The 25172-nt window shown below is 43.3% G+C and overlaps 1 protein-coding gene across 3 annotated transcripts; it reads right to left on the bottom strand.

The window, feature by feature from the left end:
* Positions 1-4642: 4642 nt before the first annotated feature.
* Positions 4643-24928, bottom strand: LOC143984235 (uncharacterized). 3 transcript variants are annotated; one of them, XM_077484521.1, is made up of 4 exons: positions 24783-24928; positions 20010-20072; positions 10061-10681; positions 4643-4882 (listed from the first exon to the last, which is right to left on the bottom strand). In XM_077484521.1, the coding sequence occupies exons 1-4, from the start codon at positions 24865-24867 to the stop codon at positions 4863-4865; spliced, it is 789 nt and encodes a 262-aa protein (XP_077340647.1). In that variant the 5' UTR covers positions 24868-24928; the 3' UTR covers positions 4643-4862. The 3 variants fall into 3 exon arrangements, with proteins under 3 accessions (XP_077340647.1, XP_077340646.1, XP_077340648.1); XM_077484520.1 differs by lacking the exon at positions 20010-20072 and adding an exon at positions 16404-16466 and having other exon boundaries at positions 24783-24925; XM_077484522.1 differs by lacking the exons at positions 20010-20072; positions 24783-24928 and adding an exon at positions 13429-13574.
* Positions 24929-25172: the final 244 nt, after the last annotated feature.

Here is a 25172-nt window from a genome sequence, read left to right as displayed (position 1 = left end):
CCTGCTTCACTGTATTCTATATGAATGAATAACCTTAGACCTAGCCTAGCAAAATTCTATTTTGCCCCCATTTGGCTACATCAATCAACTAGAAGAACTGGGTCTACAGCAACTGATAAAGACTCCCACGCATGGGTCAGGACACACCCTGGACCTCATTTTCAAACAGAACATCGACGTCAACATACTCGACAACATAACTCTGCCATGGACGGATCACCACGCCATCAAATTCAAAATAGCTACCAACATCACCAACGAAAAACGGAAACCTGTAACAACGCACTGGACCAGATCGCATAAAAAACTGTACTCCGAAGCCTTCAAAACCACTCTGTCCAAAAAAATATCTACAATAACCTTAAACCACTCTACGGAGGAAACACTCAACTCCCTGAACAAGGCATTACTGCAATCAGCAGACTCGGTAGCACCAAAACGCAGGGCTCTCATCAGGAAGAAAAATGCTGGATGGTTTAATAGCTCCCTCTCCGTACTAAAGCAAGAACGCAGAAGAGCGGAAAGAACATGGAGAAGAAATCCCACGAGGAAAACCTATTTAACTACAAAGGTCTGACAGAGAATTATCGGAAAGCAATCTTCAAAGCCAAAAAGGACCACTTCTCATATACAATCTCAACGGCCGCAAACCAACCACGGGAACTGTTTAAACTGGTTAATCAATCAATGAATCCGGTGTGCCTAGAACCCCCAGAAAGCGAATCCCAGGATTACTGTGACAAACTGTCGGATTTTTTCATTGATAAAGTCAAAACCATCAGGGAAACAATTTGTCAGAAGAAAACATCCAACCTCAGCCAGCAAATACATAAAGAGGATGTCCGCACCAACATACCGCAACCGCCAAAATTTTCACTATCCCCAATTACCGTAGACACCGCAAAAAACATCATTAATAAACTGCGTGACAGTACCTCACCTATTGACATCATCCCCACAAAACTACTGAAAGAATGCTCCGACATCGTGGCTCCAACCATAACCCACCTCATAAACCGATCATTCCACGAAGGGATTGTTCCCAGCATCCTCAAACAAGGCATCGTCAAACCTCTACTCAAGAAACCAAACCTGGACCCTCAGGATCCAAACAACCGTAGGCCAATTACAAGCCTCAACACCATTTCTAAGATCATGGAGAAAGCTGTAGTACATCAGCTACAACTTCACCTGGATACTCACAAACTCCTGGACCCGCTGCAATCAGGCTTCCGCCCGGGTCATGGAACAGAAACAGCTCTCCTCAAGATTTGGGATGACGCCCTCGAAGCAGCGGATGACGGAAAGCCGTGTCTCCTCGTACTGCTAGACCTAAGCGCAGCGTTTGATACAGTAGATCACAATACTCTACTCGTCCGCCTCACAGAAGTAGCCGGAGTCCAAGACATAGATCTCCATTGGTTCGCGTCCTTCCTAGGAAATCGGTCACAGACAGTGAAACTAGGAAAATTCCTCTCCGAAACTCGGGCAGTCACCTGCGGAGTCCCTCAAGGCTCTCCGTTGTCACCCGTTCTCTTCAACATTTACATTCGCCCACTCCTTCAAATCATCAGATGCTCAGATCTCTGCTTCCACTCTTACGCTGATGACACGCAACTTTATTTCCGGATCAATGGAAAAAAAGATCACCAACAACAACTTGAAAACTGCCTCAAATCAATAGAGGACTGGATGACCACCAACTCCCTCCAGCTGAACCAATCAAAGACAGAGCTTCTTATCTTACACCAAAATCATAAGCCCACAACCAAAACCTCCTGGTCTCCACCAACCGTCTTTGGGCAGACTATCTCCCCAAAGACCAAAGCGAAGAGTCTCGGGGTTATTTTAGACGCACAAATGTCAATGGATGCGCAAATAGGAGCAGTAGTCAGTCGATCTCACCATCTGCTGCGCATGCTTCGCAGACTCATCCCTTTTATCCCAAAGAATGACAAAGCAGTGGTAGTTGGAACAATCATTAATTCACGACTGGACTACGCAAACTCGCTTTACATAGGATTACCACAATATCAACTTGCGCGATTACAACTGATCCAAAACACGGCGGCAAGGCTGATAACAGGAAAAAAACCCTGGGAATCCATTTCTCCTTCACTGAGGAGCTTACATTGGCTAACCGTAAAAAATCGGATCACGTTCAAGACCCTTTGCCTCACCCACAAATGCGTGCATAGAGAAGCTCCGCAATACCTAATGGAGAAAATAAATCATTACACACCAAACCGCAGTCTTCGATCAGCCAACAAAAACCTCCTCCTCGTGCCCAAAGCCCGGTATAAATCCAAGGGGGATCGGAGATTCGCTGTCCAAGGGCCTCGGCTATGGAATGCTCTACCAATCAACATCCGCCTGGAAGAAAATCACCTGGCTTTTAGGAAAAAACTCAAGACCTTCCTCTTTTAGCAGATGATCAAAGCTCGCCACAGCGCCTAGAGGCGATTCAGTTCGCATTGTGCGCTATATAAGTATTTCATTCATTTGCACAGAACGAATGTACATGCAGTTTCACAGGATGAACAGCTCTGTGTATTTTTAATAGATATACCCAAAGTGTTTTAGTATAATTTAACCTCTTTCTTCAAGACTAAACGATCAAATGTTATTGTCAGATGGTATATAATGTTATAACGTAATGCCTGTTGTCATATTACTTTCTATCCAGAAGGTTGATAACATCTTTGTTTAGGCATCATCCAGGGTCAGCATTTACTTCTTGCACTTATATTCATCCTGTTATTGTCATTCTGGTGCTTGTATAGTGCTGCGTGTACACACGTTGGATTACACAAAATAGCCAACCGCTGTAGCCTCTCACCTTGCTACAAAGTTACAATGGACAGTCTGGTCTCTGGGAAAGAGCGCCAACAGTGGGCAAACATGGCAAAGGGAAGACATGAGTGGAATGTCTCTGTGGCTATTTGAACAATAAAGTTTTACTGGTTGAATGAAAGCAGTGATCGATTGTGTTAAGCGTTGTTGGGTATATGTGAGTCAAATTGGGAGAGAAAACTGAGGAAATGCTTCCTCTTGTCTGCAGCAGACTGGTGACATACACTATATTTCCAAGAGTATTGGGACACGTAAAAATAAACTTTCATGGCTTCCTTATCTTAATTCGTAAGGTTCAATATTGAGTTGGCCCACCCTTTGCAGCTATAACAACTTCAACTCTTCTGGGAAGACTGTCCACAAGGTTTAGGAGTGTGTCTATGGAAATGTTTGACCACTCTTCCAGAAGCTCATTTGTGAGGTCAGGCACTGATGTGGACAAGAAGGTCTGGCTCGCAGTCTCCACTCTAATTCATCCCAAAGGTGTTCTATTGGATTGAGGTCAGGCCAGTCAAGTTGCAGCACCCCAAACTCACTTATCTATGTCTTTATGGACCTTGCCTTGGGCACTAGTGCGTAGTCAAGTTGGAACAGGAAAGGACCATACTCAAACTGTTCCCACAAATTTGGGAGCATAAAATTGTCCAAAATGTCTTGGTATGCTGATGCCTTAAGAGTTCCCTTTACTGGAACTAAGGGGCCAAGCCCAAACCCTAAAAAACAACCCCACACCATAATCCCCCTCCACCAAATGATTTGGAGGGGTGGCCCAATACTTTTGGAAATATAGTGTGGATTAGTGTGTTAGGTCAACTTAAAATAAATAAATAATAAAATAAGGGAGGGTTATAACTCCTGTCAATTTTTTTTCCTGCTGTGTCCCATTGAGGTTGTTTCCTTTTGCTTCCTGTCCCATAACCAAAACAGGACGTGGCAAAAAATCCCTGCAAATTAAAGAAAACCCTTGGGGACTCCCAGGCCATCAGAACTAGTGTCCTCTTTGGAAGATTTTCCCTATATTACTGCTCTGAAGACAACTCAACATTTGGGATTTTCTTTCACTGTCACTTATTTAGAGAGGGTAAATCTCCCTAATGGAGGGGCATCAAATCCCTCCCCATCCCCTTCCACTCTATACAAAACTAAATGAAAAATGTTTGCCTTTAGTTATACTTTAATTGCTACAATCTCACAAGCTCAAGTTCAAATTACAGAAAAAGCTGAAAGTGACTTGGCTCCTATTTGCTCCCTACCTGTTTTGTACAGCTCTATACACACTTTCAGTTACACAAAGAAAGTCTGAATGCACACTTTCTCTGCTCAGAAAACCTATTGTGCTCATGAATCTTGCACCATGGATGTACCCTGCATTAAATGTATCACACATCAGTTTTTACATGCATAAACATTCAAAATATAACATTAAAATGCACCCCAATTCATATATTTCCCTATTCCTTTGGATTTCCAGCTTAAATGGTAAGTTCCCTACTGAATTAAATATTTCAAGATAAATTAAATCACCCATAGCCGTTCCAAAATTGGATAAAGGGCTCAATTCAAATAGACATTACCACATGTAATACTGTATGTACTTTACTGTGCACTATTTTCATCAACTTCTTGTGTTCTTATCTCCTGGTACTTTAATTTATTTTTTAATTGGGGAGGAACGTGATTTGCACCCATGGCTGTACCTTTTTTTGTGTAACACTAGCCGCTCACATATACTCAACACTTAAATTAAATATCCATTTAAAATATAAAAACAAGAACATTGTTTGTGCAGAATTATCTGATTTATTGTATGAGTTTTTATAGATCTAAAATTCTGAACTGATAAAAATAATGCATAAAATAGTTTTACTAATGACTTTCAAGATGACAATATTCAGTATGTTGAAACTGTGCAGTGGTTGAGTTCAGAAATCAGCAAACGTCAAGGCTGTCAGACAGTTGGATCTACGGAAGCTTGAGTTTCAACAGCATTCCATACATTTTTGCATTTTTCAGATATCTGTTTCACAAACTGTAAGAAAAAAAATATCCCTTTAACATGATAAGCAGCATTTCTCTTCTTTACAAGTAACTTTGTAACAGATAGACTTGATTCAAATAAGATTAAGGGCCAGTTCACACCAGATGCAGTTCCATGCACTTTTTTCTGCACAAAAAATGCATACACATTGTAGTCCATGTATTCCAACAGCTCTAGTTCACACCATGCAGTCAGTTTCCGGTCAGTTTCTGGTTCAGAAATCTGGTGTGAACTGGCCCTAGGGTATATCAAACATATATTTTGTTGCAGTTTACCAGTTTTTAGGACTGGTTCACATCTATGTGGTTGCTGGCCACTCCATTTACATGGGCACAGCAGCTCATTCATTTAAATTGGCTGCTGTACCTCCTGAAAATGCAGGGAAAGGGTCTCTGGACTATTTCCAAAAATGCAGCTGCATGAAAACCAGGTCTGTGTATCAGCCTTAGGGCTTGCACTCTCATACCTGCATGGTTAAATAAGCTTCCCTCAGTGTGGCTCCATCCTAGCCTCAACAGGAACCACTATTTAATACTGTGTTCTTCAAGCCTGCCTTGCTGAGCAATATTATGTGTTTGGTTTCCTGTTTTCTGCTTGCAGTGTGCTCTATGTCTGTCTCTGTTATTGATCTTGGCTTGTTCTTGACCATTCCTGCCTGCTTCTGACCCTGAACTTTGGTGTGTTCTCTGTCTATCCTTGTCTGCTAGTCGCCCCGAACTTTGGCTTATCTCTTTACTATCCCTTGTTGTCCTGGGCTGCTTCTTCCTCTCTATCTTCATGTAGCCTACCGTGAGCGTGAGCGTAAGCTGAGAGACCCCAGGGGCCAGGACCTGGAGTCAGTTGCAGCGTAGTCCATCCTCACCACTAGAGTCTCTGGTGAACACCTGCTGGCTCTTAGACTCTGTGCCCTGGGGAATCTTATGCTCTAGCTCCCAATGGGATCCGTGTTGGTGCTCCAGTGGACCTGCCTTCCTGAACCATCCAGAGTTGCATCTGCAGCAGTCAGCCGTAGGATCCACTACATTAGTGGTGCACTCCTGACTCCAATGGTGTGCATCAGTCACCTTGACCCAGGTGACCTGACAGTGGGGTTGCCATTAGGATTAATGGCACCCCCAAACATCTCCTGAGCCTCAGCACCTTTTATCTACGGGTGCAGGAAAATGTGTGCTTCCAACATTCATGTAACTTCCAGTGCACTGAACTGATATCTTGAACAATGTTATTAGCTTTCCCATTTATGTTTTGTGAACTACATAATATTTGCCACAATGCATTGAAGAAACGGAGTCCATCAGTCAGTCTGTTAGTAAACCCAACACTTAACCAATCTAGGTTGCAGGCCTGCCTCTCCTCCTGGTTTAACCCTCCTCTGCATCTCTGTGTCTCCTGCTCGGCGGCTTCCCCCTGCATCTCCTCGGCAGCCAATATGGTCGCGTATCCTCTCAGACAATCAGGACTCAGAACCTGCTTTCTGATTAAATGGGAGGAGAATCAGGAAGACAATAGCAAATATTAATTTGTAATTGTCACACAAATGGGTGAGCTCAGGGGGCAGTGCTCTGCATCCCAAGCCCCCCTTTTTTAAGCCAATTAAAGCCTCAGGCTCTAATCTATGCTTCAAAAAAAAAAAACATTGAAATCCATGCTTCTGGTGCCCTGTATGTAGATTGGGGGCTGGACACATGGATTAGAGGGGAGGCTCCCCTGCGCCCCTAACAGAGTGGCTGTCACTGGTGTATTATCTGAAAGACAATAGACACAAACATTGTTCAATAGCTCTACAGAATGTAGGCAGCTTAATTAGACTACCGCATAAAAAAAGGGAGAGATAAAGGCAGTTTAATATTGAAAAAAGTGTGAGTATTATTTGAGAGACAATAGCCAATACCGTGCAGTAGCTGGTCAGTATGTGTACAGCTTGATTAGGCCACAATATAAGAGTGAGGGGTGAGATTTATCTTTAAATACACATTAGAGTGTCTTGTTTCAGAGACAATAGCCACACATATTGTACAGTGGCTGGAGAGTATGTAATCAACATAGTTAGGCTAAAATTTAAGAGGGAAGGATATTTTTATGCTGAAATAAAAATGAAAGTGTATTATTTCAGAGAGAATGCGCACGCATATTATGCAATGACTGCATAATGTGTAAGCAGTGTCTTTAGGCTGCAATGTAAGTTTTAAAGATGAGGCAGGTTGTTTTCTAAAATAAAAATTAGAGTGTAATATTTAATAGACAAAAACCTGACATATAATACAGGACAATATATGGGAGGCTTCTTTAGGTTACAGCATAAGAGAGAGAGGGAGAGATGAGGCAGTTTTAACCTGAAATAAATTAAATATTAAATATATTATTTCAGAGACATTAGCCACGCATATTGTACAGTAGCTGAAGAGTATGTAAGCTTCTTGGTTTGACTGCAACGAGAGAAAGACGAGGCAGGTTTTATTCTGAAATAAAAATTAGACTGTACACTTTGAGAAGACAATAGCAGCAATGTTGCACAGTGGCTGGACCATAAGTAAGTAGCTTGGTTAAGTCACAGTATAAGAGGGCAAAATGGGTCAGACTTTATCTTGAAATAAACATTGGAGAGTATTATCTGAAAGACAATAGGCACAAATATTTTTGAGTGCCAATGCACTGGAATAGGCTGAAACATGGAGACACAAAGCTTTATTTACACTGCAGCTAACATTACAAGATTTCCAGCTGAGGCCCAGCTGCAGAAACTGTATATGTGGCATTGACATAGTGTTGTAGTACCAGCAAAAGAGATTTTTCCAAATGTCAAACAAAATGTCCTCCTTCTGTTCCCTGCCTAACATCTCTTCCTTCTATATCCCTGGCACTTTTTCTCCCCATCCTCAACATGTGGTATGAGGAATTGTTGCACATTCATATACAGCAAGTCACTGATGGTGTGCTAAAATAATTCAGCTGAAACCTCCACGTTAGTTTACATGGCAATGGCAGAATTAGCAGAAAAAGAATAGGTAGAAAAAGCAACATTTGCAGCAAGTGCAAACAACTGGCTGCTCTGTGGCTTGGAAGAGAACAAAGAGAAAGACTTTGTGGGCCACTCAACTATTTCCTCCACATGATCCAGCTCTATAGCATGGACTCAGGGCTGGATTAACGTAGGGGCTATTGGAGCTGCAGCTCCAGGCCCCTACCTTAATATAGGCCCAGCCACCCAAAAAGGACATGGAAAGCAATGGGTCAACGGGAAGAGATCTCCCCTGATGGGCCCTGCATTCCACATGCACGGCCTGGGCATTGTGGTGGGATTGATAATGGGCACTGCATGAGCGGTCCTAACAGAAGCCTGGTGCACGCCACTGCAGGGCTCTTACAGAAGTCTGGGGCTTCCATAGTGTTAGGCCTGCGTAGCTGCACTCTTTCAGCTCAGAGTGCACGCCAATGCATGGCCCTTACAGAAACTTGGCAAATCAACTGCCAGGCTTCCCTAGTGTTATGCCTGTGCAGTTGCGATACTTTTGAGTTTGGGCACATGCCAGCATAGGCTCTTGGAAAGCAGAAGGGTGCCCAGTAAAAGGCCCACCAAAATCTTCAGCACCAAGCACATGATGCTCTTAATCCGGCCCTGCATGGACTTTCTCCAAAAGAAAAGGCAGAAGTGTTCTGCCTCTCAACAGGGTGGCGTGACCACAGTTCTGTCCCAAAGAACTTTTTGCTCTCTACTATTTCTGCATGCAAGAACCTATGCCTCTCCCTTTTGGCCTGCCGGGTATTTTGAATAAATGGGATTAGCTATGACAAAGTGGGAACAAGAATGTGATCCTTTGGTGCAACAGAAACAGATGTTGATGAGATGTATTTGTACACTGGTACATGCCTATGACAACTGTTTGGTTGCACTGGTAAACTCTGATAGATTTTGAATGGACACACACTACTACTACTACTACTACTATTACTACTACTACTACTACAGATGTTTTTGGCAAAGGTACACTGTGACGGATGTTGATGGGTTGATGGGGCAGTAGTAGTACACCTGTTCTAGAGACAACATTTTTAGAAAGGAAGAATGACCATCATCGATTTTGCTTTCTAATTCAAATTGATTTGAATTCATAAGGATTTGAACTTTGGATTGTTATTTCGGTCAGGTCAGGTAGCCCTTGTACAATACACAATTATGTTTAATTTAAGCACCAGCACACTGGACACTTCTTTGCTGCCTGGGCCAGTTTTCAGCTTTCACATCAGATGTTGCTGGGATACTGGTATTACAGATGTTTTTGGGTACAGGTACACTAACAGATGTTTTGGTCCACTGGTACACTGTGACAGATGTTGATGGGACACAAGGGCAGTCTGCTAACAAAGGGCAGTTTTGCCTGTATTAATAACAAGTGCATGCTGCTGACCCAAAAATAACAGGAGGCCCAAGAAGGATAAAGTGACAAAACCCCAATAAAACCCCAAACATGTCTGCAGAGAGAGGAACCCAGCAGCAACACAGTTATTGAAAGGACTATTGGGTCTATGCACTCCAAACACATGAGATTATGCATTAATATGAAGTCTACCACAATGTAATTCACAGTAATAAATGATAATTTAGCATTGTATATCAGTAACTAACCCTCCCTGATCACAAACTCCCTCTCTATTCCAACACACATTGACATGTGGCTCCTGAGAACCTTGCCTGGTACCATATAAGAAAGTCCTGATTATTGACCTTTCTAAGCCACCTGCCCACAGTTTAAAAGCCAGAAAGCATATTATTAATAGCTGATTTCTATGGTGATGAACAACCGCATTAGCCTGTGGTTTTAGCAAACTGCAACTGATTTGGGTTCAACGAAAAACCCATGACTGACCCGAACCTACACCTCACCTCTAGTTCCAAAGTAATGCCAGGGACTCACCCACTTTAACTGATGTAAAAGTCAGAGAGACTCCTATGGGTCGGGTTAAATAACCTCCTGGATAAGAAGAATTCAGCCTGCATATTACATTATAACAATTATTACTCCTCCTTATTTGTATTTTTAAATAATTATTTGATACGATTTTTTAAGATGAAAATTTTCATTTTGCAGTAAATATTACCTTTTGCTTGACTTAAAAAGAAATAGGAACATGCATTGACAACCAAACTCTTTGTTCATTTATACAATTTACCTTCTTCGTCCTCCTCTGATTGAGACTCTTGGGACTCTTCCTCTTGCTGGGGCTCTTGCTGGGGCTCTTGCTGGGGCTCTTGCTGGGGCTCTTGCTGTGGCTCTTGCTGGGGCTCTTGCTGTGGCTCTTGCTGGGGCTCTTGCTGTGGCTCTTGCTGGGGCTCTTGCTGTGGCTCTTGCTGGGGCTCTTGCTGTGGCTCTTGCTGTGGCTCTTGCTGTGGCTCTTGCTGGGGCTCTTGCTGGGGCTCTTGCTGGGGCTCTTGCTGTGGCTCTTGCTGGGGCTCTTGCTGTGGCTCTTGCTGGGGCTCTTGCTGTGGCTCTTGCTGGGGCTCTTGCTGTGGCTCTTGCTGGGGCTCTTGCTGGGGCTCTTGCTCTTCCTGTGGCTTTTCCTCTTGCTGCGGCTCTTGCTGTGGTTTTTCCTCTTGCTGTGGCACCTGCTCTTCCTGTGGTTCCTGTACGTCTTCTATAGGTTTTTCTGCGACTATTAGTGTTGGATTTTTATAGCACCAAATGACTCCTGAAATGCTGGAGTCGAAGCAACATCCTTTTTCTATGCACTCATCTCTAGGGATACCTCCAAAGCCACAGTCAGTCCGCTGATGTGGTGCCAAGGTGCATTCCGCTATTTAAAAAAAGAGAGAGTTTCATATCAGACAATAAAATACATTCTCAAACTGGATCTAAATCAAAGCAATGCACTTCAACATGTACAGTGGGGTTGCTGCAAACTAGCTAAAATTAAAAGTCAGCTCAAATAAAACAACACACCTTTTTATTTTATTTAAAGTGGACATGTGGGATGTGTGTAGTATGTCCTATCCTTCTGACCCTCTGCCACCCCCCTCCCCCCCTCCAAACTTGCCAGCAATTCCCAACTGTCAAAATGGTAAGTATAGAGGCTGTAATAGCTGCTGCAGTCAAAAAACAGACTACCTTACACGGTGTTTATAAACACTGTTCATGTGAAAGATAGAGAGAGACAAAACACAATTATTTTATTCATCTGCAGACAAAAGGGACACACTTCGATGCAATGTCCATTAAAGCAATAAAAAAAAACCATTTTAATAAACTCCCTTTTAACCCTCTAAACTATTTATACTTACTTTCCTGCTGATTCTTTTTATTACCCCTTAATATTTATGCTTTTGTTGTTTTGTTCATTCATTTTTTTCAGTGTTGCATTAAAAAAAAAGGCACAACATTGGAGAAAAGGGGCCTTAAATTGAATTTGTAAATAACTTTGCAATGATTTGTATCAAAATCATAATTTTAGTGTTGATGTAAACTGCCAGGACCCGCCGATCGTTCAGGACACAAGCAGAACGGCGGTCTGCCTATGTAAACAAGGCAGACTGCCGTTCTGTCAGTAGGGAAGGTATCAATCCTGTGTTTCTGAAAAGCATGAACACAGATTTCTGCCTTCCCCTAGTACCTGCACCTCCCTCCACAGTAACCAGGCACATTTTTGGCACAAAGTTAACCCTTTGATCGCTCCTGATGATATCCCTATTCCAGCCAGTGTCATTAGTACAGTGACAGTGCATATCTTTAGCACTGATCACTGTATTAGTGTCACTGGTTCCCAATAACGTGTCCAAAGTGTCAGTTAGGTGTCTGATTTGTTGCAGTCCCGCTATAAGTCAATGATTGCCGCCATTACTAGTAAAAATAAAATAAAATAAAAATATCCCATAGTTTGTAGACGCTATAACGTTTGCTCAAATAAATCAATATGCGCTTATTGGGAAGAGCGGCGGAAGGTGGCAGGAGGGGGGGGGGGGTCCCCTCCTGCTCCTTTAGGATAACAGCCAAGCTGCTTTTAGCTTCATCAGTTGTTATCACTAAAAAGCCAACCGCTGGCTCTAAAAAAACGGTTTTACAGGCATCACCCCGGTATACCCCCTCAAACCATGAATGCAAATTTGTGTATGGTCCGCATGAAGGGATTAGGCTCACCAACATCCATCCTTAACAGAAATAGCAGTTTTTGGGTGAGAAAACCCCTTAAGGAAAAACATTGACGAAACTGAGAAACGTTCACAATCTTTGCCAAAATCTCTGGAAATGCATTGGAATTATAAGGGAAGACAACATTAAAGTGACTGAACCTAGGACCCTGCATTCACTATATCTGGTCTCCCACAGTACACAGAACATGGAAACGCAATTATTTTAGTAAAGTATAAACCACTAAATACCTTTTCTCATCAGCAGTATATAGCAGTCTTGTGACTTCTATCAGTGTCTGCTAAAGCTTGTAGGAGGAGTTTTCATTCTCCTCTGATGGTCCTGTGAGGCTGCGGGACCCCTGACCCTCTATCTGGACAGAGCCAATTGGCCCTGTGCTGATCACATGCACCGTCCCAAAAAAAAAAAAAAAACTCTCCATCAATACACACCAAACTGAGCATGTGCAGAGTGATAAGTCTCTGTCTTAACAGAAGATGGACTGGGGACAGTGGAAGAAGGGAAGGATCAGAGAAGACAGGATCAAACTTTTTTTACACAATGTAGAGGATCCACAGTGAGTATAACAAGCATGCTTTATTGCGTATACAGAGTGATTTTACTGTTGTGGGTTTAGTAACACTTTAAGTTGTTTTTATGGGTGCAGTTGGATTTTAGTTGCCCCTGAGGGCTAGGGAAGGTCCCTTCAACTATCCTGGACCTGTTAAGGTGCCAAGAAATGGCTCCTCATTAGCCTCAAAATTTTACTTTTTTTTCCACAAAAAGAAAAAAAAACAGCAAAAAAAAATAAAAAATTACAATAAAAACACCTAAAGCAACACATTTTCAAAAACATAAAAAAGCAAAAAATAAAAAATAAAAAAATTAAATAAATGAAAAGAACAACCCTTAGGCTGCTTTCACACTGGGGCGGTATTCAGGCGTTACAGCGATAAAAATAGCGCCTGTGTAGCGCCTGAAAAAAACCGGCCCCTTTCACTCCAGTGTGAAAGCCGGAGGGCTTTCACACTGGAGCGATGCGCTGGCAGGACGGTGAAAAAAGTCCTGCTAGCCGCATCTTTGGAGCGGTGAAACCGCTCCTACCCATTGAAATCAATGGGACACCGCGGCAATACCGCCGCAATATCGCTTTGCGGGCGGGTTTAACCCTTTTTCGGCCGCTAGCGGGGGTTAAAACCACACCGCTAGTGCCCGCAGACCGCCGCTAAAACGACGGTAAAGCGCCGCTAAAAATAGCGGCACTTTAGCGCCGACGCTGCTCCCGCCCCAGTGTGAAAGCAGCCTAATTGCTGAGTGATTTGCCTAAATCGCTCCACTGGCCCCAACGACTAGTATTTTCCCCACAACACTATAAAACGATCTCCCCCGTGTTGTGGCAAAGAAGCCCCCTATACTCACACTGCACTGGGCTGGATGCAATCTGTGACACCTGGAGAAGAACCAAGGTAAGGCTCAGAATTACAGCCCCACGGAAAGCCATTTTCATCTGTTCCTCGGTAGCTCAGAATGCCAATCCTGTGCTCGTCCGGCACTGGCATTTTATAAACGGCCATTGTTTTGTCTCCATACAGAAGCCTGTTTACCTAGGGAGCTGTTATTTTTCCTTATAATCCACATTATTTGGTCTCAGGGAAGAAGACTAAACACAGGTTTTCCCAGCAGATTATTGGATTTAGAAGTGTTTACTCATCCTTTACTTACACACTCAGGAAATAAACTGTCTGAATACACTATAATTTTCAAAAGTATTGGGACACCTGCCTTTACATGAACTTTAATGGTATCCCAGTCTTAGTCCGTAGGGTTCAATATTGGGTTGGCCCATCCTTTGAAGCTATAACAGCTTCAGCTCTTCTGGGAAGGCCGTCCACAAGGTTTAGGAGTGTGTCTATGGGAATGTTTGACCATTCTTCCAGAAGAGCATTTGTGAGGTCAGGTACTGATTTTGGATGAGAAGGCCTTGCTCTCAGTTTCCTCTCTTATGCCGTGTACACACGATTGGAATTCTGGCAAGAAAGAGACCAATGAGAGCTTTTCATCGGAAAATAGGACCGTGTGTACGCTCCATTGGAATTTAGCTGTCCGAATTTCCGCAGGCCAAAAATTGATAGCATGTTCTCATGCTGACGGAAAAACTTTCTATAGGTAATTCTGATCGTGTGTATACAATTTTGACACGCCAAAAATCACGAATGCTCAGATTCAACTACGAGACGGAAGCTATTGGCTACTGGCTATTGAACTTCCTTTTTCTAGTCACGTCCCACGTACGTCACCGCGTTCTAAATGATCGGAATTTGATGTGACCGTGTGTATTCCCTAAAACCCTACACCATTAACCACATACATGGTTGCAGGGCAGTTTCTGCGCTCTTAATCCTAACCAATCATAGTGTTTACATAATCGGGCAGTATCTCCCACCCCTGGGCATAAAGACTTGCTGCCCAATCATGTACCTGTAACTCATTTGAAGTGGTTGTATCGGAGTGATGCCTGCATTTGCAGGCATCGCCCCGGTAATGTTTTTTTAGTGTGGACAGTTGGCTCTCTTGTACCAACAACCAAGCTAAGCAGTCACTCAATTGCTATTACAGGGAGAGGGAAGGGGATGTCCCCTCCTGCCACTTACCTGGGCCCTCCTGTCCCACCGGGAGACCCAATCGACCAGCCGGCATGTCCACCAGCTGGCCAGAGACGCGAAGAAAGCCAGCTTTGATTGGGTCTGCACTGCAGTAACCTGGAAGTGACGTCATGAAATCACTTCCGGATTACTGGAATCTTAAAGTGCCCCTCCTGAACCATACCAGGCCGCATGCTCTCAACATGGGGGGATGGGTGCTTTGGGGTGGGGGAGCTCTGTGCCCCCCACCCCAAAGCACCTTGCCTCCATGTTGATGGGGACAAGGGCCTCTTCCCGACAACTCTTGCCTGTTGGTTGTCTGAGGCTTATCGGAATCTGGAAGCCCCCTTTAACAAGGGGGGGGGGGCCCAGATCCCAGCCCCCCCCTATGTGAATGAGTATGAGGTACATTGCATCCCTACCCATTCAGCAAAAAAAAAGTAGTGCAGTGTTAAAAAATACATTATACAGTCTTTTATTAAACAAATCTTCTTCTTTCCCGCATCTTCCTCTGGTCTTCCTCCATCTTCTCCCGCATCTTCCTCCTCCGGGCTTCTCTGTCTCCCGCTGCTTCTTCTTCTGCTCTTCTTCTTTCTTCTGTCTTCTCTGGTGTTCTTCTTCCTTTGCCGCCGCTCCTCTGATGCTGCGTCCCGCTGATCTGTGTGCGCCGATGTCAAGCATTTCTTAGATAGCGATGGGGCAGGGCAATTGGATTATGTAATTTGGAGGCCCCGCCCCCTGTGACACCATGGACCCATCATGCCCTGGGCGGTGACGTCACAAGGGGGCAGGGCCTTCAGATGACGTAATCCAAAGACTCTTCTGGGAAAGCTGTCCACAAGGTTTAGGAGTGTGTCTATGGGAATGTTTGACCATTCTTCCAGAAGGGCATTTGTGAGGTCAGGCACTGATGTTGGACAAGAAGGCCTGGCTCACAGTCTCCGCTATAAATAATCCCAAAGGTGTTCTATTGGGTTGAGATCAGAACTCTGTGCAGGCCAGTCAAGTTCCTCCACCCCAAACTCGCTCATCCATGTCTTTATGGACCTCGATTTGTGCAATTGGTCATGTTAGAACAGAAAGGGGCCATCCCCAAACTGTTCCTACAAAGTTGAGAGCATGAAATTGGCCCAAATGTCGTGGTATGCGGATGTCTTAAGATTTCCCTTCACTGGAACTAAGGGGCCAAGCTCAACCCCCAAAAAACAACCCCACACCATAATCTTCCCTCCACCAAATGATTTGGGCCAGTGCACAAAGCAAGGTCCATAAAGATATGGATGAGCGAGTTTTGGGTGAAGGGACTTGACTGGTTCTGTCCTCAACCTGATAGAACACCTTTGGGATGAATAAGAGCGGAGACAGCGAGCCAGGCCTTCTCATCCAACATCAATGCCTGACCTTGCAAATGCGCTTCTGGAAGAATGGTTTACTTCAACCCCAGAAGGGTTTACCCCCTTCCTAACCAGAGCACTTTTTTCGATATGGCACTGTGACAATTGCGCGGTCCTGCGATGTTGCACCCAAACAAAATTGACGTCCTTTTTTTCCCACAAATAGAGCTTTCTTTGGGTGTTATTTGATCACCTCCTCACCTTTTTTATTTTTTGCGCTATAAAGAATAAAAGAGCCACAATTTTTTTTTTTTTTTTTTTTTTTTTACTTTTTGCTATAAATATAAATATCCCCCCAAAAATATATAAAAAAGCAGTCTTTCCCTGGCTCTCGGACGGCGCCTGGATTTACACTTACCTACTTTCCAGTCAGAGGTAGAGCTGAGCCCATCCGGCTTTTGCTGGCTGATCAAGGAGCCATCTGGACAGAGAGAGAAGTTCAGATAGGTGATTGGTTTTCTTGGAAAATGTGAACTGAAGAAGACTCACTGCTGAATTGCTGGCAGTAACAAATAAGAAAGCGCACTTATCGACATGAAGATTGGAGGCAGAAATTTGGCCGTTTGATTTTCATGAAATTTTGACTAATATATATATATATATATATATATATATATATATATATATATATACATATATATATTATGTGAGAGCTGAAGATACGATTGGTCATCTGTTGATAAGAGATGTGATTTGAACCAGGTACTTCTGGTAAGTACATAACCTATAGGGATTTGCACTGGAGGTATGGTGGTGGACTACCGAGATTCTGAATGATCTTCTAGCAACACTTGCCACATTTTTATTTACATTTTTTTGCTTGCAGTAATTTTGCTGACTATGAACTATTATTGAAACATTGATGGACTTTTTTTGTTTCTGGTATATGTACCAATTTTTTTTTTTTTTTTGGTTTCTTGCATTTGTATTGCAATCAAATATATGAATAGACATATGCCTATTGAATATGAGAAATACAGAGGTAGAGTGATCTATAGAGGAACGAATTGAGTTCAACCGGTTCCCGATGTACGTCGGCAGAATGGCACGGGCAGGCAAATGGGCGTACCTGTACGTCCCTTTAAAATTTGCCACCCTGCCATCGGCTGCCATAAAAAAAAATTGCAATAATTAAACTGACTCCTTTCTTGTTTTTATTAAATGTATATATGAACAGTTGTCATGAGAAAATGTATCTTGTACTTGCAAAAAAATAAATAAAATTGCAATAAGCGTATATTGATTTGATGGTTTGCACAAAAGTTATAGTGTCTACAAAATAGGGGATAGATTTATGGCATTTTTTTTATAATTTTTCTTTTTTTTTTTACTAGTAATGGCGGTAATCGCTGATAAGTGATTTGTAGCGGGACTGCGACATTTCGGTGGACAGATCGGACACTTTTGACACTTTTTTGGGACCAGTGACATTTATACAGCTATTATACAATTAGAAATGCACTGATTACTGTAAAAATGACGCTGCCAAGAAAGGGGTTAACACTAGGGGTCGATCAAGGGGTTAAATGTGTTCCCTGGGAGGTGTTTCTAACTGTGGGGGGAGGAGGGAACTAACTGGGAGTACAAAGAGATTGCTGTTCCTAATCACTATGAACAGACGATCACTCTGTACTCCCCTGACAGAACGGGAATCTGTTTGTTTACATTGACAGATCTCTGTTCTGGCTCTCTGGCGGGGTGATCGCGGGATGGCCGGCGGATGTCGCGGCCGCCGGCCAGGTGCATCGGCTCCGGCGGGGCGCTGCGGGTGTGACATGTCACAAGGAGAACGAAAGGTAACGGTAAGCCCAAAAATAACCAGCAGCTCCTTCGGGGGTTAGTGCTGTATTTTTCTCTGACGAGTGATTGCGGTGGATTTTCAGAGAGCATTTGATATTGTCCAATGAGGCCTCCTTACCACCTGTTTTATTCCCTAAAACCCTGCACCACAGCACCATTACCCACATACATGGTTGCAGGGCAGTTTCTGCGCTCTTAATCCTAACCAATCATAGTGTTTACATAATTGGGCAGTATCTCCCACCCCTGGGCATAAAGACTTGCTGCCCAATCATGTACCTGTAACTCATTTGAAGTGGTTGTATCGGAGTGAGGCCTGCATTTGCAGGCATCGCCCCGGTAATGTTTTTTTAGTGTTGACAGTTGGCTCTCTTGTACCAACAACCAAGCTAAGCAGCTGCTCAATTGCTATTACAGGGAGAGGGAAAGGGATGTCCCCTCCTGCCACTCACCTGGGCCCTCCTGTCCCACCGGGAGACCCAATCGACCAGCCGGCGTGTCCACCAGCTGGCCAGAGACGCGAAGAAAGCCAGCTTTAAATGGGTCTGCACTGCAGTAACCTGGAAGTGACGTCATGAAATCACTTCCGGATTACTGGAATCTTAAAGTGCCCCTCCTGAACCATACCGGGTCGCATGCTCTCAACATGGGGGGGATGGGTGCTTTGGGGTGGGGGAGCTCTGTGCCCCCCACCCCAAAGCACCTTGCCTCCATGTTGATGCTGGTTGTCGGGGGCTTATCGGAATCTGGAAGCCCCCTTTAACAAGGGGGGGCCCCAGATCCCAGCCTCCCCCCCTATGTGAATGAGTATGAGGTACATTGTATCCCTACCCATTCAGCAAAAAAAAGTAGTGTAGTGTTAAAAAATACATTATACAGTCTTCTATTAAACAAATCTTCTTCTTTCCCGCATCTTCCTCTGGTCTTCCTCCATCTTCTCCCGCATCTTCCTCCTCCGGGCTTCTCTGTCTCCCGCTGCTTCTTCTTCTGCTCTTCTTCTTTCTTCTGTCTTCTTTGTCTGGTGTTCTTCTTCCTTTGCCGCCGCTCCTCCGATGCTGTGTCCCGCTGATCTATCCGCGCTGATGTCAAGCATTTCTTAGATAGCGATGGGGCAGGGCAATTGGATTATGTAATTCGGAGGCCCCGCCTCCTGTGACGCCATGGACCCATCATGCCCTGGGACGTCATAAGGGGGCAGGGCCTTCAGATGATGTAATCCAAAGACTCTTCTGGGAAAGCTGTCCACAAGGTTTAGGAGTGCGGCTATGGGAATGTTTGACCATTCTTCCAGAAGGGCATTTGTGAGGTCAGGCACTGATGTTGGATAAGAAGGCCTGGCTCACAGTCTCCACTCTAAATCATCCCAAAGGTGTTCTATTGGGTTGAGATCAGGACTCTGTGCAGGCCAGTCAAGTTCCTCCACCCCAAACTCGCTCATCCATGTCTTTATGGACCTCGATTTGTGCAATTGGTCATGTTGGAACAGAAAGGGGCCATCCCCAAACTGTTCCCACAAAGTTGAGAGCATGAAATTGTCCCAAATGTCTTGGTATGCGGATGCCTAAAGATTTCCCTTCACTGGAACTAAGGGGCCAATCCCAACCCCCAAAAAACAACCCCACACCATAATCCCCCCTCCACCAAATGATTTGGGCCAGTGCACAAAGCAAGGTCCATAAAGACATGGATGAGCGAGTTTGGGGTGAAGGGACTTGACTGGTTCTGTCCTCAACCTGATAGAACACCTTTGGGATGAATTAGAGTGGAGACAGCGATCCAACATCAATGCCTGACCTCGCAAATGCGCTTCTGGAAGAATGGTTTACTTTAACCCCAGAAGGATTTACCCCCTTCCTAACCAGAGCACTTTTTTCGATACGGCACTGTGACGATTTAACTGACAATTGCGCGGTCCTGCGATGTTGCACCCAAACAAAATTGATGTCCTTTTTTTCCCACAAATAGAGCTTTCTTTAGGTGCTATTTGATCACCTCCTCACCTTTTTTATTTTTTGCGCTATAAACAATAAAAGAGCCACAATTTTGAAAAAGATATATATATTTTTTTTTTTTACTTTTTGCTATAAATATAAATATCCCCCCAAAAATATATAAAAAAGCAGTCTTTCCCTGGCTCTCGGACGGCGCCTGGATTTACACTTACCTACTTTCCAGTCAGAGGTAGAGCTGAGACCATCCGGCTTTTGCTGGCTGATCAAGGAGCCATCTGGACAGAGAGAGAAGTTCAGATAGGTGATTGGTTTTCTTGGAAAATGTGAACTGAAGAAGACTCACTGCTGAATTGCTGGCAGTAACAAAGAAGAAAGCGCACTTATCGACATGAAGATTGGAGGCAGAAATTTGGCCGTTTGGTTTTCATGGAATTTTGACTAATATATAACCGATGGGATATATGCGATGCCTTGTCATATGTGAGAGCTGAAGATACGATTGGTCATCTGTTGATAAGAGATGTGATTTGAACCAGGTACTTCTGGTAAGTACATAACCTATAGGGATTTGCACTGGAGGTATGGTGGTGGACTACCGAGATTCTGAATGATCTTCTAGCAACACTTGCCACATTTTTATTTACATTTTTTTGCTTGCAGTAATCTTGCTGACTATGAACTATTATTGAAACATTGATGGACTTTTTTTGTTTCTGGTATATGTAACAAATTTTTTATTTTTTTTGGTTTCTTGCATTTGTATTGCAACCAAATATATGAATAGACATATGCCTATTGAATATGAGAAATATAGAGGTAGAGTGATCCATAGAGGAACGAATTGAGTTTAACCGGTTCCCGACCAGCGCACGCCGATGTATGTCGGCAGAATGGCATGGGCAGGCAAATGGGCGTACCTGTACGTCCATTTAAATTTGCCGCCCTGTCATCGGCTGCCATTATATCAGCTGATCGGGACCCCCGTGAGTCCGGTCGCGGGTCCCGCGGACTCGATTCCCACGATCGTCTCACGAGGCGGCTGAACGATTACATGCCGTTGTAAACAGCATCTCCCCGTTCTGCCTAGCAACTAGTGACGCTGATCTCTGCTCCATGTGATTGGAGCAGAGATCAGCGTTCACTAAATTAAAGCCAAGCCCCCAACACTTAGTTACACGCCCCTAGGAACATTTAACCCCTACACTGCCACCCACTGGTTAACCCCTTCACTGCCAGTGTCATTTACACAGGAATCACTGCATTTATATAGCAGTGATTGCTGTATAAATGACAATGGTCCCAAAAATATGTAAAAAATGTCCGATGTGTCTGCCATAATGTCGCAGTCTCAATAAAAATCACTGATCACCGCCATTACTAGTAAAAAAAAAAAATTATTAATAAAAATGCCATAAAACTATCCCCTATTTTGTAAACGCTATAACTTTTTTTGCGCAAACCAATCAATAATGGCTTATTGCGTTTTTTTTTTTTACCAAAAATATGTAGAAGAATACGTATCGGCCTACAATGAGGGAAAAAAATGTTTTTTTTTATATATTTTTGGGGGATATTTATTATAACAAAAAGTTAAAAATAATATGTTTTTTTCAAAATTGTCGCTCTATTTTTGTTTATAGCGCAAAAAATAAAAACCGCAGGGGTGATCAAATACCACCAAAAGAAAGCTCTATTTGTGGGAAAAAAAGGACATCAATTTTGTTTGGGAGCCACGTCGCATGACCGCGCAATTGTCAGTTAAAGCGACGCAGTGGCGAATAGCAAAAAGTGGTCTGGTCTTTGACCAGCAAAATGGTCCGGGGCTGAAGTGGTTAAATAACATACAGGATTTATGCTTTCGGTTTGAAAGTAATTATATATACTATAAGGTCTCTTACTGTGTGTAGTTTGATATTTACATATATTTAGTTTTGTATTACATTTTAAATCCATGCTTATAGTTTTATGGCTATGCTTTTAAAAAAATAAAGCGCTTTTAGTGCCTTTGGGTTATTCACCGTTGGTGACTGTCTTTGGCACCATATTTGATATAAAAAAAACACACTTCTTTCTCAGTTTAGGTTGATATGTATACTTCTACATATTTTTGGTTTAAAAAAAATTGCAATAATTTAAACTGACTCCTTTCTTGTTTTTATTAAATGTATATATGAACAGTTGTCCTGAGAAAATAAAACGGAATTTACCTTGAACTTGCAAGAAAAAAAATTGCAATAAGCGTATATTGATTTGATGGTTTGCGCAAAAGTTATAGCGTCTACAAAATAGGGGATAGATTTGTGGCATTTTTATTTTATATATATATATATATATATATATATATATATATATATATATATATATATATTTTTTTTTTTTTTTTTTTCTAGTAATGGCAGTGATCACTGATAAGTGATTTGTAGCGGGGCTGCGACATTTCGGTGGACAGATCGGGCACTTTTGACACTTTTTTGGGACCAGTGACATTTATACAGCTATTATACAATTAGAAATGCACTGATTTCTGTATAAATGACACTGCCAAGAAAGGGGTTAACACTAGGGGTCGATCAAGGGGTTAAATGTGTTCCCTGGGAGGTGTTTCTAACTGTGGGGGGGGAGTGAACTGACTGGGAGTACAAAGAGATTGCTGTTCCTAATCACTATGAACAGATGATCACTCTGTACTCCCCTGACAGAACGGGAATCTGTTTGTTTACATTGACAGATCTCTGTTCTGGCTCTCTGGTGTGGTGATCGCGGGATGGCCGGCGGATGTCGTGGCCGCCGGCCAGGTGCATCGGCTCCGGTGGGGTGCTGCGGGAGTGCCTCCAGTCCTGTGCGTGCGCCCACTGTATCTATTGCACAAAGCGACGTACAGCTATGGAGATAGTGCCAAACTGCCGCAGTATAAGTACGGCGGCTGGTCGGCAAGTGGTTAAAATGAGGCACCCTATTCTAAAATATAAAAAACATTACACAGCAGTATCCACGTTCGTAGAACACCCAATGTTAGAGGTAATTTATTCATCCAAATTCACCTTTGCACGCTGGTACTAACTAATGTTGCAATGTTTCTCTCACTCAGCTAATGTCCCCTCATTGCTGATGAAGAGGGACATTGGTGTTCAAGCAAGTATGTTGTGCAGGTTCCCAACATCCTCCTTATCAACCAATGACATCAATGGTTGTTAGGATGCCGAAGGCTAGACCGTTGTAATGGTGCACAATGAAAACCTGTGGCTTTATGTAACTAAAAGGTAGGCTTCATCCACTTGCTAGCCTGTATACCATTTTTGGGAAATTTTTACGAATTTTACCAGAGCACCTCTGAGGAAACGTGAAGGTACCCCGGATGAAAAAGGCTGCTATAGAACCCACATTGCCAGGCTGCAGAACAGGAGTGACAAAGCACCATTATGCCTCGTACACACGATCAGACTTTCCAACAAGAAAACCGTGGATTTTTGTTCGAAAGTTGCTGGCTCCAACTAGCATACACACGGTCGCACAAATGCTGGCCAACAATTATGAACGTAGAGACATGCTAGACGTATGGCAAGCCAATGTGACATCTCCATTACGAACGCTAGTTTTACAAGACCGAGCGATTCCAGCTCGTCCTTGCTTCTGAGCATGCGTGTTTGTACTTTGCACTTTTGTTTGATGGACTTGTGTACACACGATCTGAAAATCTGACAACACACATTTGTTGGCGGAAAATTCGAGAGCATGCTAGCCAAATTTGACAACAAATGTTCCGATGGAGCATACGCACAGTCGGATTTTCCACCAACAAGCTCACATTCAACATTTAACGTCGGAAAATATACCTCTATGGAGCGATGGATGTCAGATCTGACATGTCTGCTGACATCCGATCCACTAAATCCAGAAGGATGGAAACCCTATTTTCCATCTGTCTGGTGGATCAGATGAAAATGGGCAGGCGGATCAGTTTTCATCTTATCCCCCATAGAGCAGAGCCAGGCTCTGATAGGTTCATCCCTGCACAGTGTTTGGAGATGGACCTGTCATCCTCTGGCTCAGCAGGGATCAACAGAGTAATCCATGCCGAGCAAGCGGAGTACGGGAAAACGTACAGGAATGCGTGAAAGAGCCCTAACTTACAAAGAAGGGTACTTCTTTGTGATGCCGTGTACACACAACCGGACTTTTTGACAGCAAAGGACCGACGGAACGAGACCGTCGGACAATTCGATCTTGTGTGGGCTTCATCGGACCTTTGCTTGTCAAAAATCCGGTGGACTTTAGAAATGGAACATGTTTTACATTTTTCCACCGGAACTCCGCTGGACTGAGAAATACGTTTGTGTGTATGCTAGTCCGATGGACAAAAACCGACGCTAGGGCAGCTATTGGCTACTGGCTATGAACTTCCTTATTCTAGTCCAGTCGTACCTCATCACGGTTGAATCCGTCGGAATTTGGTTTGAATGTGTGTGGCCAAGTCCATTCATTCGGGAAGTCCGTCGGAACTCCGCCGAAAGTCCGTCGGAAAGACCGTTGGACCTAGTCCCTCAAAGTCCGGTCGTGTGTACGCGGCATTAGTCTTAGGAGGAATTCCAGACAAAAGATACATTTTTGCAGGCTACTACTTAGGCACAGTTAATACTTCAAGATGTTCCCTATAACACAGCAATCACATATTGAGTTCAGCTCCACTTAACTCGATAGATCAGACAATTAAGATGCTTTCTGATCAAACAAATAGGATCCTCCCTGGTGACTCGTGATTCTCTATAGTATTGACACACCGATTCACATCATTTTTGGAAAACCGACATTAAGGAAGTGCAACAATGCGTAGAGAGTAATCCTACGTTCAGATGGAACATAGACTCACGACTGGCCTCTCTTTCAATTTTCAGATCAATTTATCCATCTTTTAAAGAGATGCGTAAACATCAGTGTAGGAAGTTTATACATCTATTACATTCAGAAAATAAAGTTGATAAACTCACATGTAGGTATGGGTCTGGGACCAGCTTCCGTCTTCATAAGCCAAACAGATCCCAGCGTGAAAGCTAAGCTCAAAAAAGTTTTCATGGTGACTGTAACACAATGTGTTGGAGTCTAAGAATAACAACATGGATCTGAAATGGCCAGAGTATTTATATATACTTGAGGCAGGTGTACCTTTCCTGAACTGTGTCAAAAGTTCTTCTCATTTGCCAGTAATCCTCACTTGAAATTGGGTCAGATGCCAACTCTCATCATAATGTTGACCAACAGATGAACAATGGGTTCAACAATGCTCCTTTCTCATCTGTGTTCCGGTGAATACAGTTACTAAGGTGGTATGCAAAAAAGGACCTATAGGTGTGACAGCCAACACAATCACTATAGAGACC

This window comes from Lithobates pipiens, unplaced genomic scaffold, assembly GCF_037356315.1.
Source record: "Lithobates pipiens isolate NorthernLeopardFrog02 unplaced genomic scaffold, aLitPip1_a1.2 Scaffold_16, whole genome shotgun sequence".
NCBI lineage: Eukaryota > Metazoa > Chordata > Amphibia > Anura > Ranidae > Lithobates > Lithobates pipiens.
The sequence above is the reverse complement of the archived record's forward strand: the minus strand, read 5'-3'. Positions and strand labels throughout refer to the sequence as shown.

What these genes read in the sequence shown, in the direction of transcription:
- LOC143984235 (XM_077484521.1), bottom strand. Translation starts at nt 24,867, where the DNA reads ATGAAAACTTTTTTGAGCTTAGCTTTCACGCTGGGATCTGTTTGGCTT. An exon ending in TACCTCTGACTGGAAAGTAG is followed by an intron (nt 10,682 to 20,009) that starts GTAAGTGTAAAT and finishes TTTTTTAAATAG; the next exon opens with CGGAATGCACCTTGGCACCA. An exon ending in ATCAGAGGAGGACGAAGAAG is followed by an intron (nt 4,883 to 10,060) that starts GTAAATTGTATA and finishes TTTTTCTTACAG; the next exon opens with TTTGTGAAACAGATATCTGA.